Source organism: Stegodyphus dumicola, chromosome 5, assembly GCF_044657685.1.
Source record: "Stegodyphus dumicola isolate Sdum_Otavi_A_Nest chromosome 5, ASM4465768v1".
Taxonomy (NCBI): domain Eukaryota; kingdom Metazoa; phylum Arthropoda; class Arachnida; order Araneae; family Eresidae; genus Stegodyphus; species Stegodyphus dumicola.
The window spans coordinates 61812213-61824613 of record NC_140772.1 but is presented as its reverse complement, the minus strand read 5'-3'; the positions used below and the strand labels follow the sequence as shown (position 1 = coordinate 61824613).

Genomic DNA, 12401 nt, shown 5'->3' with positions numbered 1-12401 from the left:
TTAGATTCATTTAAAATAGATGTAGATGTCTAATGAAAAACAATCTTGGCAGTCAAGGCAGATTTAAATATTCCTTTTTATTTAGTTGACATTTGTGGTCACAAAATAACTTGGCACTTTAATAATGCCTGTTAAAGAGCAATTATATTTATGATATTGTTTTGGTAAGAAGAGAGCAACAAAGCAGTGGACTAAATAGGCTGGTATGGAGAAAGCAAGTGCAATATGCTCAGGATGAAATCATAATTCAGAGCGAGTTAGTTTTAATTTTGAGTTATCTTGATTGACTAAAGCATATCTGCATTAGCTGTATTGTGTAATGTATCAGATGGATTAATTTGGAAATGATACAGTTTAAAGAGATTTATTATAAGTAGTTGCTATTTTTAGGATAAAATGAGGGAAACAGTCAAATTAAAATGTATTATTAAGGGACTATAGTTACTGCAGTTAGATTTTTGATTTACATATTTTTTAGTCTTACATCTATATATTTATCTACCTTTCTCTCTCTCTCTATATATATATACTGTATATGTGTGTGTATATGTTACCGTGAAAGACCGAAATTGGAGAATGTTGACTTTCACCAGAGAATATCAACATTCACCAAATACGTCGGTGAAAGACCGAATATTTCACTACATTCTTGTATATTCGGACCCTCACCGGTCTATGTCGACAATCACAGATATGCTCTGGTGAAAGTCGAAAAGAGAGGTCATAAAGTGCCATAATAGTTTAAGTTGCTGCAATAAATAAGATTTGAATGACATAATTTAGTAAGTTTTTTATTACTGCTATTTTATTTTCTCATTTAGAACGTACTGTATAATTAAGTAAATTTTTAACTTCTATTATTTTCCTTTCTCATTTTGAATGTATTGTGCGTTTTAGGTTCTCATGTTCTTAAGTTTTTATTTCACGTTTCAAGTGCGTTTATTCGCAACTGAATTACGGATAAGAAAATATAATATTGTTATATGTTCAACATTCACCATTAGTACATGGTGAATGTCGACATTGACCGGTGTAAGTCAGAAATAAGAGTATTTGGAAAATATTTCGGACATACACCAAGAGACTATGTGAATGTTGACATTCGGTGAAAGTCGACATTCTCCTGATTTCGGTGTTTCACCATAACATATATATGTTAATGCCTATATATATTACACTGTAACTACTCCCTATTAGTGAGAGCTACTTAAAGGAGATAAGCACTGTAACAGATTTACCCAGGGTACACCACTTGGAGGCCTGCTATGTTACATCCCTACCTCTGTGTCATTAGGGAGATATGGATGATAACCACCTCAAGAACTGCCCTGTTATTTTAAAGTTTATTACAGACAGCTCTATTGAGGCTAGTTTTTACCTTTGCTTTTTTATACTCTCTATATCTATTAGTTGATTGATATTTAGGGCATTGTCATTGTAATGGAAAACTTCTGTCGAATCTTCTAAATTTATTATCACTTCTCCATGTTTCTTTATAAATTCTGTTAATTGGAAACTTTCACTTTTTGTTTGTGATACCCCAAAACCTTCAAACTGGCAGTCATTATCTCACCAAGAAGTATAGTAGCTGTTAAAAATATATTAAACATTTTTTAAAATATTATCAGGTTCAATGTTCCGTCTTACTTTCTTTGGGAACAAGCAAGGACCTGACTCACAACAGGGAGCTTACTAAAGCTATGTTCAATAACTGTGGGAAGTAGACAAGATACACAGGAAGGGTATACAAAACCCTTTATTTTTCACTCTTTACAATAATTTCCGTACTTCGGAATACTGAGACCAACTACTTGTGGTCTGAACGTAAGAATATAAAATATAACTAAACTCTAACTTAAATTTGGAATAATCAACAAGGGCCTACGTGTAAGATTGGCCGGATATTAACAGGAAGCCGTATGTAGTACAGAGAACTGTTAACACTACAATACGTTTAAAATTATCACGAGGATTAAACCTCTGGCCTGGAAGGCAAACAGCAACCGAGTAAAACTTCTAAGGCAAGCGGCCTGCTTCGACTAACTCCTTCCTCTCTCTCGCTTGGCAAAAAGCCACAACTTAAGTACTTGGCGTTCGCCAGACAAATTTTGCATAAATAAGTTAACGCTTTTAATTCTGGTCAGAAGTAGAAAAAAGAAGTGATAGTAAAGATTTAAAATAAAATAAACGTTAGTAAATCTTAAGATCCTTACATACTTCCCGCCAGAGTTAATTAGTTTGAAACTGAGGTCTAAAACGACCTTGTTGAAAACTTTTAGCTCTAGAATCTAACGCGAGGCCAATCTTTTACAAACATTTCTCACTAGAAACTAGAAATTTAAAAAAAAAATTGTTTTTACAATAGCAGCTCCATGGACACCCAATTTTTCATCTGTACTGCGTCTAAACAGGAGCTTTTATTCAAATCTGGTTCCTTCCAGAGATCTGGAAGGAAAACTAGTTTAATGAAATGTTACACAATTAAATGGCAAGTAACATGCATATTTATATTTCTCTTAACATTCTTATTTCATTCATGACTATTTTAATTATCTCTCCCCGTGCTCTCTGACATGTGTTGTAAAAGAACACCAAACACGAATGTGTTTATGTATACCTGTTCAACATTGCCTCCTACAATCAAAACACTAACGTGTTAAAATTCAACATGACAAGACCTCGTAACAGACCCTATCTTCAACTCTAAACCCTGAGGTACTATTCTGAAAGTGGCTAACTCTGAAGTGTAGCGTCAGAGAGCCTAACTACATTCATTCAACCTTTAACACATATTCACCATAATTTGGTCTTTTTTTCAGTCACACGAATAAAAAAAATTTTTTTTTTCATTACTTTCACTTTTACCATATCATAGTATTTCTTAACATTTCAAATAACAGTTCACATTGTATATAAGAACATACTGTCTGTCTACAGTAAGAACAGCTCTCGCCAGTTTGTCTGCGGCTGTCTGTTGCTGTAGAAACGAGCCGTGACCCATTTTTCGTAGGGGTGTCTTGAAGATTTACTTCTCAGTTTGCCACCTTGGCATATTTAAAGATGATTTGGCGATATTCACATTTTGTTTTAGTTTCAAGTAAAATGCTCGTTGACCCTTTGCGTCGACCCCAACATTCAATTTCCGAAAATGAAAATTGATGGCGTAAATAAAGTTTTTGCAGTCAAGGAACGGTCTTTGATTTTGCCGTGTGAGGTACAAGTCGCTGAATTTGCCATCCTTCTAGATGTACAATGAGTAAAAATATATCAAAATAACTTATAGGGAAATGCATTTTAAAATCCGTGCTTATTTTTGAAGAAAAATGCTCTCAATAAATACTTTTTGCGAACATTTCTTCTTTTCCCATACCTTCAAACTAAACCAAAAGCTGGTCAATTTAATGACGAAAGGAAGCGAAGGTAAATTAAAATCAAAACTACTTTTTACTTAATTACCAGTGGTTTGAATTGGTTTATATGATTACAGAAAGCCTCCAGGGTTAAATGCCTAAGAGGAGGGATGCCTTCGTGGAGGGCTTGCTAAGGAAAACTGCCTCGTATACACGTTACACATGGGGAAAACACCCATGCAGCCAGCCCGTTCACGGGATTCAAACCTCGGACCGAACTACAAGTGTTCAGTGACTTTACCGATCGGCCGTTGCTGGGCCTCTTAATTACCAGCGCCCATTTATGCATCATGCTGCTTTTTATAGACACTGTAATAGCTTGTAACATAATAAAATGTTAAAATCAGAACAAAATTAACGTCTCTTAAATTATTCAGTTACCTATTTTATATTTTAAAATTATACGAAATTTATATAATTATACAAAATTTGGCTTTTATAACTGCAGTGAGCATTGTTGCATTAATATAATTTTGTATTAATATTTTCATAATAAAACAAAACTTATTTAATTTCAATTAAAGATTAAAAATTATTTTTTAAGCAAATTATACCAAGGCTTGTGGTCCCCAAGAACACAGTAATGGGAAATGAAGCAACCATTCAGTGTTCTTTATTATCCACAGAGGGTATTTCGCCTCTGCCGAAGGCTCATTGTTGCCCACTTTTGGTAATCTTTCATTTACATAGTGGCAAAGAAAATATTGAACCTAGAAATATCCTCACAACTTGACAAAGCTATCAGATGAAGAAGAGGGATGCCTTCGTGGAGGACTTTTATAGAGGTATAACATCTGAAAAGTCATCTGAGTCACTGTCGCAAGATTCCGTTTCTTCTGAATCAGAATCAGAATCGCTGCTGCCAGTTTGAATTATTAATCCATCCACTATCTCTTCTAAAAGTTCGTCCTTGTCCCAATAATAATTTTCAAGTTTTTCTACGTGGTTGCAGTGCGCCTGCCATTCTTGAGAAGTGACTTCATCCAAAGCTTTTTGTGTTAAATTTTTCAAATTTTCCAAGCTTAAGTCCCCAGTCACATTCCTTTCCCTGATCAGTCTTTTAACTGATGACCAAACGTATTCAATTGCGTTTAGATCACAGTGGTAAGGAGGGAGACGCACAACATGATGCCCATTTTCCTTTATGATGTTGTCAATTTTATATATAACTTTTTTAGGACGATTGCATTCTATTAAGCTGAACAGTTCCGCTTTTCGCATTTTGGGATCGCAGCATATCGTCTTCTTCATCAGCCAATTTACCATTGTTTGCTTTGTAGCATATTTCGTGGGTGTCGGATCTTCAATTTTTGTGTGATACGGGGCATTATCCATGCATACCACACTTTGAGGTCGTAAATTTGGAAGAAGCTTTTCCAACACCCATTTTTCAAAATTTCCATAGTTCATTTGCCCATGGTAATCCCCGCTTTGAGCTGATGCTTTATATATAAGTTGGGCACCTGGAATAAATCCTGAGGAAGAGCCAGCATGGACAACAATCAGTCTATTTCTGGAACTGACATTTATCTGTGCGCCCAAAATCGTATCATGCTGCCAACATTTCTTAAAAGTTAAATTGCTGTCAATCCATGTTTCATCAATGTAAACGATGTGGCGTCCACTTGCTCTGAGTTTCCTCATTTCGCGTAAATAATTGTTCCTCCAAAATACAATGTGAGGTCTTTCGATAAGAATTTTTCTTTTGTTAACACATTTCTTCCAGCGAAAATTCATCGAACGCAAAACTTTGCACAATGAGTCTTTTTGCCACGGGAAGTCTATTTTTTGCCTCAAGACAGGCAATAATTTCCGCACAGATGGCACTTTCTTTTCTTTGATGTAAAAGTCTTGTATAGTCTGCCATATAATGCATTTGTCAAAATCGTCAATTTCGCACTTATGATTAGCAGGGCTTTTACGTTTCTTTCCAGGCGTATTTAGAAGTTGATCTTCTCCCATTGTTGATACTTCGCGCTTAATTTTTTTAAATTGTATACTCCGATACTCCAGTAGCTTGCGATGTTCTCTTCAAAACTTGAAGAAGAGGAACTACTAAAGAGTTCGCCGAAGCTTCAGAAGCGCAAAATTCTGCGACATTGTACACGATTTGACGTGCCTTAGACTTTAAAGGTTGACCTTTCTTAAACTGGAAGGGCATTTTAAAAAATTGGCGATTAACAAAGCACTACGAATATCAAGCTAAATAGAAGCAAATTTGAACAAATACCAGTACAAAAGATATAACAACGAGAATAAAAATAGCTAATAGTAATAATATAAGGCTTAAGAAAAGATGCGTGCAGCTGGAATGAAACCAAGAAGACGAATGATAAACTCTTTTCTCTTCAGCCAACAGTCGCCAAAAACAAAATAACAATAAAGCAACCCTTGGTTCGTCCCTATTTGAAATATACTAGCCCTGTTGCTATAGTGACCGCCACCCGCCAGACACCGTGGCAGGAAGTGTTCTTACCGTAGACAAACAGTATTAACATGCCGTTAATTTTACGCATTTTAAAACATACATTAGTAGTACATTGTTAACTTCTATTCTTTTCAAAGCAAGTGTCAATTCTTCTACATTGAAATACTACATTTCAAAAAGTCTTTCAGACTAAAACTTCTTTCTTGCCAGAATGTTTTAAATAAAATTTATACAATAACTTTTACAATATTTAAGTATTTACACATTCCTATTATACATCAACTTTAGTTTTACGCGCGAGTAATTGAAAAACATAATACCAAAATCAGTAACAACTCATTTCTCGCCTTTTTGGCGATAAAGGTAGACCTCACATGAGGTAAAACTTCTTGAAATCTGCCACTTGCAGTAAGAATGAAAGATTAACTTAAGTTTGCAAAGTAACATAAAATTTTACTTATCTTTGTGATATTCGGACATTCTTTTCTGAGCCCAGTCCTGGAAGGTAGCGCAGATTCTGGTTTGATTTATCCTCCTTCTTGTGCGGGCTCGCCATTCAGTGCCTTCCTCTAGAAGCTTTCTTTTTCCTCCAGTTCGGTCACCCTTGAATACCTTCTTTCTCGCCTCTGCCTGTGGTCTTGGCCGTTTGATGGCAGCTTGTGTTAGCGGAACCGGGACACTTCTTTCGCGTTCCTGCTTGGACCTCGTTGCTGGCCGTTCAAATTTTCTTTGTAACTTTTCCTCCGCCGCTGGTGGCCCTTCCGCAGTTCGGCGATATTTGCTGCGGAGAGTCCTGTCCGATGAGTTGATCTTCCGTTTGGGAGCCGGGTTATAGTTGCCGTTATTTCTCCTGGCTTTCTTTACATTCGTCGTACTTCTCCCTTCTTCATTCTGGGGGTGTTCGTGAGCTCTCTTTTCTGGATAGTGGAACGGCTTCTTTTCCTTGTTACCTTCAATTTTCCAACGAGGAAACTTTCTTTTCAATTGCTGCTGCCTCCTAATGGCTTGTCCTTGTGCTTGACGTTGTTCCACCTCTGGAGCTTGTGCCTGCCGTGTCTGCCGTGCCGGATCCTGCAAAAGATCTTTGAAAATTTGCATTTTATTACGATAATAGTAGGGTTTTATTTGATCAATTTTTGCGGAGCATGTTTCACCATTTCTGGCTTTTAACACCACTATAGCGTGAGTTATTTTTTCTATGACATATGGTCCTTCAAATCGTGGAAAAAATTTGGCAGTTTTATCTTCTGGTGCTGAAGAAAGTGAATGTTTAATTTTTAACACTTCATCCCCTACTTTTATAAGTTACTCCCCGTCGTTTCATATCATAATAAAACTTCTGTTTTCTCTGTGCTACTTCAGTATTCTTTTTTGCTTCCTTAATTAATTTTTCTATATCACCCATTTTAAATTCTGGGGCTCTTTGTTGCACATAAAATAATTTATCTAACGTCGTTATAATCTTTCTGCCTAAAAATAACTCAGCAGGAGTTTTGCCCGTTGTATCATGTTTTGCGGTCCTAAGGGCGAAAGCAAATTCATTGACATAGTTATCCCAACTTTTATGAAAATTTTTAACATAACTACAGATAATTTTGACTATATTTCTATTGACCCGTTCCGCTATAGTTGATTGCGACCGATACGGGACCATTTTTAAATGACGTATGCCCAGTTTTTGGCACATGTCTTCAAATACATTACTTACAAATTGAGGACCATTATCCGATATAACTTTTAGGGGCGCCCCATATTTTAAAATATATTTATTTAAAATAGAATCAGTAACTAATTTCGCGGAGGCTCGTTTTAAGGGAACAATTTCGGTCCACTTACTAAAATGATCAACCATAACAAGGAGATAGCGACTTTTATTTAACTGACTTTTTGGGAAAGGGCCCAATAAATCGATGCCAATTATTTCATTTGGAAATTCGGATTTAATACTATTTAGAAACACGGCCGGGCGGAAATTAATATAATTAACTGCTTGACATGTTGGGCAGGACTGTACATACACCTTGTTAACTTTTGCAGTTCAGGAAAATAGACTGCCTCGCGTACGCGTTGTATAGTTTTTCGAATACCAGCATGAGAAGCTAAACGGCTGTCATGCAACTCCTGCAGGATATTTAATCTAAGACTAGCTGGGATAACAGGTCGAAATTCGTTGTTGGAATTCAGTTTTTGTATAAAATAATAGACCATCTATTAGTTCGTAATGGGCCGCCCTATTTCTTATCGCCACAATAGCTTGGTGGCTAAAATTTTCAGGATCCTTTAAATACTCATAAATGCTTCCAAACTCAGGATCCTTACCCAGTTCGGTTATTACAGTTTCTCACGAATTTATTGTACATGCTGTGAGCATTGCCACCTTTACAGTATTACCTTCTTCATCTATTTTAATTCTGGATAGGGCATCTGCTACGATATTTTTCTTTCCGGGGGTATGCTTGATTACCAGATTATATTCTTGTAGCTTGAGTGCCCATCTTATTAACCTTGGGGATAAGTTTTTCCCTGAGTACAATCTAGTTACCGCCGCATGATCAGAGTACACTCTTATTGGCGCCTTTCCAAAATAGACTCGAAACTTTTGCACTGCTAACAGAACTGCAAGTGCCTCTCTCTCGGTAGCGGAATAGTTTCTTTGTGTTTGATTTAAAGTTCGGCTAAAACATGCCATGGGCTGCTGATTTTGTGAAAGTACCGCTCCTACCGCATAATCCGAAGCATCCGCTGAAATTTCTAAATTCTCATCCTTTTCAGGAAATTTCAACACAGGGGCTTGCGTTAATGCTTGCTTTAATTTTTCGAACGCACTATTGGCTTCGGCCGTCCACGAGAATCTTCCTTTTTAATTTTAACAATGGTTCAGCAATAGCTGCAAAATCTTTTATAAAGGACCTATAATATGAACAAAGTCCTAGAAAAGAAGAGAGCTTCTTCGCCGTGTTTGGAGTCGGATACTTTTGTACAGCAATTATTTTTGATTCGTCTGTCTCGATTCCTTTCTGAGATATTTTGTAACCTAAATATTTTAATTCAGTGGCTGCAAATTTGCACTTTTCGACATTAACTTTTAGACCGGCCTCATTTAATAAAGAAAACACCTGTCTTAAATCCTGTACATGTTGGTCGAGATTATCACTAGTAATAATGATATCGTCTAAATAGATAAATGTGGACTTTCCAAGAACAGGTCTTAACACAATGTCCATACATCGCTGAAATGTTGCCGGCGCCCCTGAAAGGCCAAACGGCATACGCAGAAATGCATAAGTGCCAGACTTGGTTATAAAAGCAGTCTTAGGCACGTCCTCAGGCCTAACCCCTATTTGAAAATAACCAGTCATTAAGTCTAAAGTCGTCATATATCTGGTCAATGTTATGTTCCTTAGAATTTCTTCAATAATAGGTAACGGATATACCGGATATTTAGTTATGGAGTTTAATTTACGGTAGTCAATTGCGAATCGCCACCTTTTTGGATGTGTCAATGGTTAGTCATTATTTTTCTTACATAAAACCACGGGGCTAGCATAACTACTTGAGATGGGCGTTATGATCTTTTTACGTAGCATATCGGTGATATGCCATTCTATAATTTTTTCCTTATTCTTATCATACCGGTATGCTTTGTGGCGAACTGGCATTGAATCTCTGGTGTGAATACTATGGTTAGTAACCTGAGTAAATCCTGGAATATCACTAAATAACGAAGCAAATTCACTTACCACTTGTGGGATTCTTCGTTGCTCTTCATTAGGCAGGTGGTCAAGGTTTAACATCAGCGGTTCAGCCTTTTCTTCTTGAACTGGTTTCATCGTCAGCTTAAGGGACGCTTCATTAAAATCCAGCGTTGCTTGTGCCTCTGAAAGAAAATCTATTCCTAAGATAATATGTGCTTGCAGATTCTTTACTATGAAAAACATAACCTTTACTTGTTCATCCTTGATACGGATGTATAGCGGTAATTAACCTATGCACTTACATCTTTCTCCTTGCGCAGCTAACACTGTCGTATTATCCGAATTATATATGCGATATTTACGAAAATACTTCCTAAAAAAATCTTCTGCCACACAGGAACACTGCGCGCCTGTATCCAGGAGTGCGGTGGCTGGGATATTATTCACCAACACTTCAATCTTTGGAAGAGTCAAATTTTTCACCATTACTGTATTTAACTTGAAGGAAGAGGAGTTTTCTTCGCCTTCGGATTTCCGCACCCTCCCGTCAGCAGAAATAAGTTTTAGTTTAAATCATTTTTCATTTCCATGCTTTCCTTCTTTTTCCACTGGCCTTGAGACATTTTTCCTGGGTTCCTATTGAACTGTCGACGTTCGCCGGCTGTTTTTGAATGCTCGGGTTTCCTTGCCCACTGATTCACTTTGCTTCCGCAGCCGTGTGCTTGACTTTGCTGTGGTCTTGGCGCACCAAATTGGTTTCGTTGTTGATATTGGCGTCTTCTTTCAATGTCCGCCGTTCTTCTACTTTCAAACTGGATTGCTAGCTCAAATAATTTTTCCAGTGTAGTCGGATTCCTTAATTCAAAAAAGTCTTGCACTTGGGGAAGTAACCTCGGCAAAATCACTTGAATTATCTCAGGATCCGGATGGTTTCTATACAAGAGTTTGAAGACGTGAATTTTTCTTAAAATAAAGCTTGAGAGATTTTCGATTCTTTGCTGATATATGCTGAAAAGTTCCGTTTCTAATTTCGCACGATCCCTTGCGACAGGGAAGGCTTTTACTAGGGCAGTCTTGAAATTCTCGTAAGTATAGGTGGGACTTCCTGCTTGACCCAAGAGACTTCTGCCTATACATTTGAACCAGTTAAGCGCTTGGCCCCTCAAAGCGCTGGTAGCTAAGGTAACTTTTTGAAACTCGTGCACGGGGTAGAGCATGAAGTGGTCATCCAATTTTTCCAAAAAACTGGTTACCGGTGAGTTCCCATTAAATGTTGCTTCTGGTTTCATCGAAGCGCGCATGGTCTGGACGATGTAACCAAATCCTTCCAGGGTGGCAGCTGGCATTTCTGGATTGAGCCGCTTCTGCAGGCAGCACAGGTTCTTCTTGAAACTCGGCCATGGTTATTCTTCTTCGTTGGGCGCCACTATCAGGTTCAGTGTTCCGTCTTACTTTCTTTGGGAACATGCAAGGACCTGACTACTAACAGGGAGCTTACTAAAGCTATGTTCAATAACTGTGGGAAGTAGACAAGATACACAGGAAGGGTATACAAAACCCTTTATTTTTCACTCTTTAGAATAATTTCCGTACTTCGGAATACAGAGACCAACTACTTGTAGTCTGAACGTAAGAATATAAAATATAACTAAACTCTAACTTAAATTTGGAATAATCAACAAGGGCCTACGTGTAAGATTGGCTGGATATTAACAGGAAGCCGTATGTAGTACAGAGAACTGTTAACACTACAATACGTTTAAAATTATCCCGAGGATTAAACCTCTGGCCTGGAAGGCAAACAGCAACCGAATAAAACTTCTAAGGCAAGCGGCCTGCTTCGATTAACTCCTTCCTCTCTCTCGCTTGGCAAAAAGCCACAACTTAAGTACTTGGTGTTCGCCAGACAAATTTTGCATAAATAATTTAACGCTTTTAATTCTGGTCGGAAGTAGAAAATAAGAAGTGATAGTAAAGATTTAAAATAAAATAAACGTTAGTAAAACTTAAGATCCTTACAATATCTGCAGACATATACTCCCATGACTTTGCAATGTTGCACACAGCAGATTTTATGTTAAAATATGTGAAACGTTTTGCCATTGTCCAGAATGTTTTGCATAGATTTTAAAAAGGCTAGTTTATATATGCATTTCAGCATGTGCAATACTCCAGTGTAAACTGTTTGCTCTCTCCCTTCTCCTACATGTTTGTTATGATCATATGTATAAATAAAAAAATTACTGCTTTTCATACTTTTGTTTATCATACAATTCACTTATGTCCCATCTCTGCCAGTTTAGTAGATGAACTGAATATTCTAGAAACTGATATTTTTTCACATAGCTATCCTTCTGTCATCATTAGTATGACATATGAGGACCTTCAACAACTTCATATTTAATCTTCAAAATAAGGACTCTTCAGTTTTATCTATTTGTCTGCTGTTAATCTCTAAATTTAATCTTATGCTTTCTAAGTGTTTCAAGTTTCCCTTAAATATGTCCGCTGAATACTGGGAGTTCAACCCAGGTTCAAACCTCTGCAAATAGACTGGCTGCATAATGTTTTTTTTTTTTTTTTTTTCTCCCCTCCATGTGTAACTTGAATTATCACCAGTATTCCATAGAAAGACTTCCACAAAGGCATCCCTCCTTTTATGTTTACGCCCACCAGCGGCCGAGCAGTAACGTCGCTGAACATTGGTAGTTTGGTCCTAGATTCGATCCTGCGAACAGGCTGGCTGCATGGGTGTTTTCATGGTTTTCCCCATGTGTAACGTGTATACAAGCCAGTTTCCCTTAAAAAGTCCTCCACGAAGGCATCCCTCCCTTAAGGCAGATAGCCCTCGAGTGCTTTGCCATAATC

At 37.2% G+C, this 12401-nt stretch overlaps 2 protein-coding genes across 8 annotated transcripts in view; one reads left to right on the top strand and one right to left on the bottom strand.

The window, feature by feature from the left end:
* Nucleotides 1-12401, top strand: part of LOC118185255 (uncharacterized) — a 472173-nt gene that overhangs the window by 150748 nt on the left and 309024 nt on the right. The window lies entirely within an intron of this gene.
* LOC118202772 (uncharacterized) lies at nucleotides 4188-4820 on the bottom strand. The gene has a single exon (XM_035374968.1). The coding sequence runs from the start codon at nucleotides 4818-4820 to the stop codon at nucleotides 4188-4190; it is 633 nt and encodes a 210-aa protein (XP_035230859.1).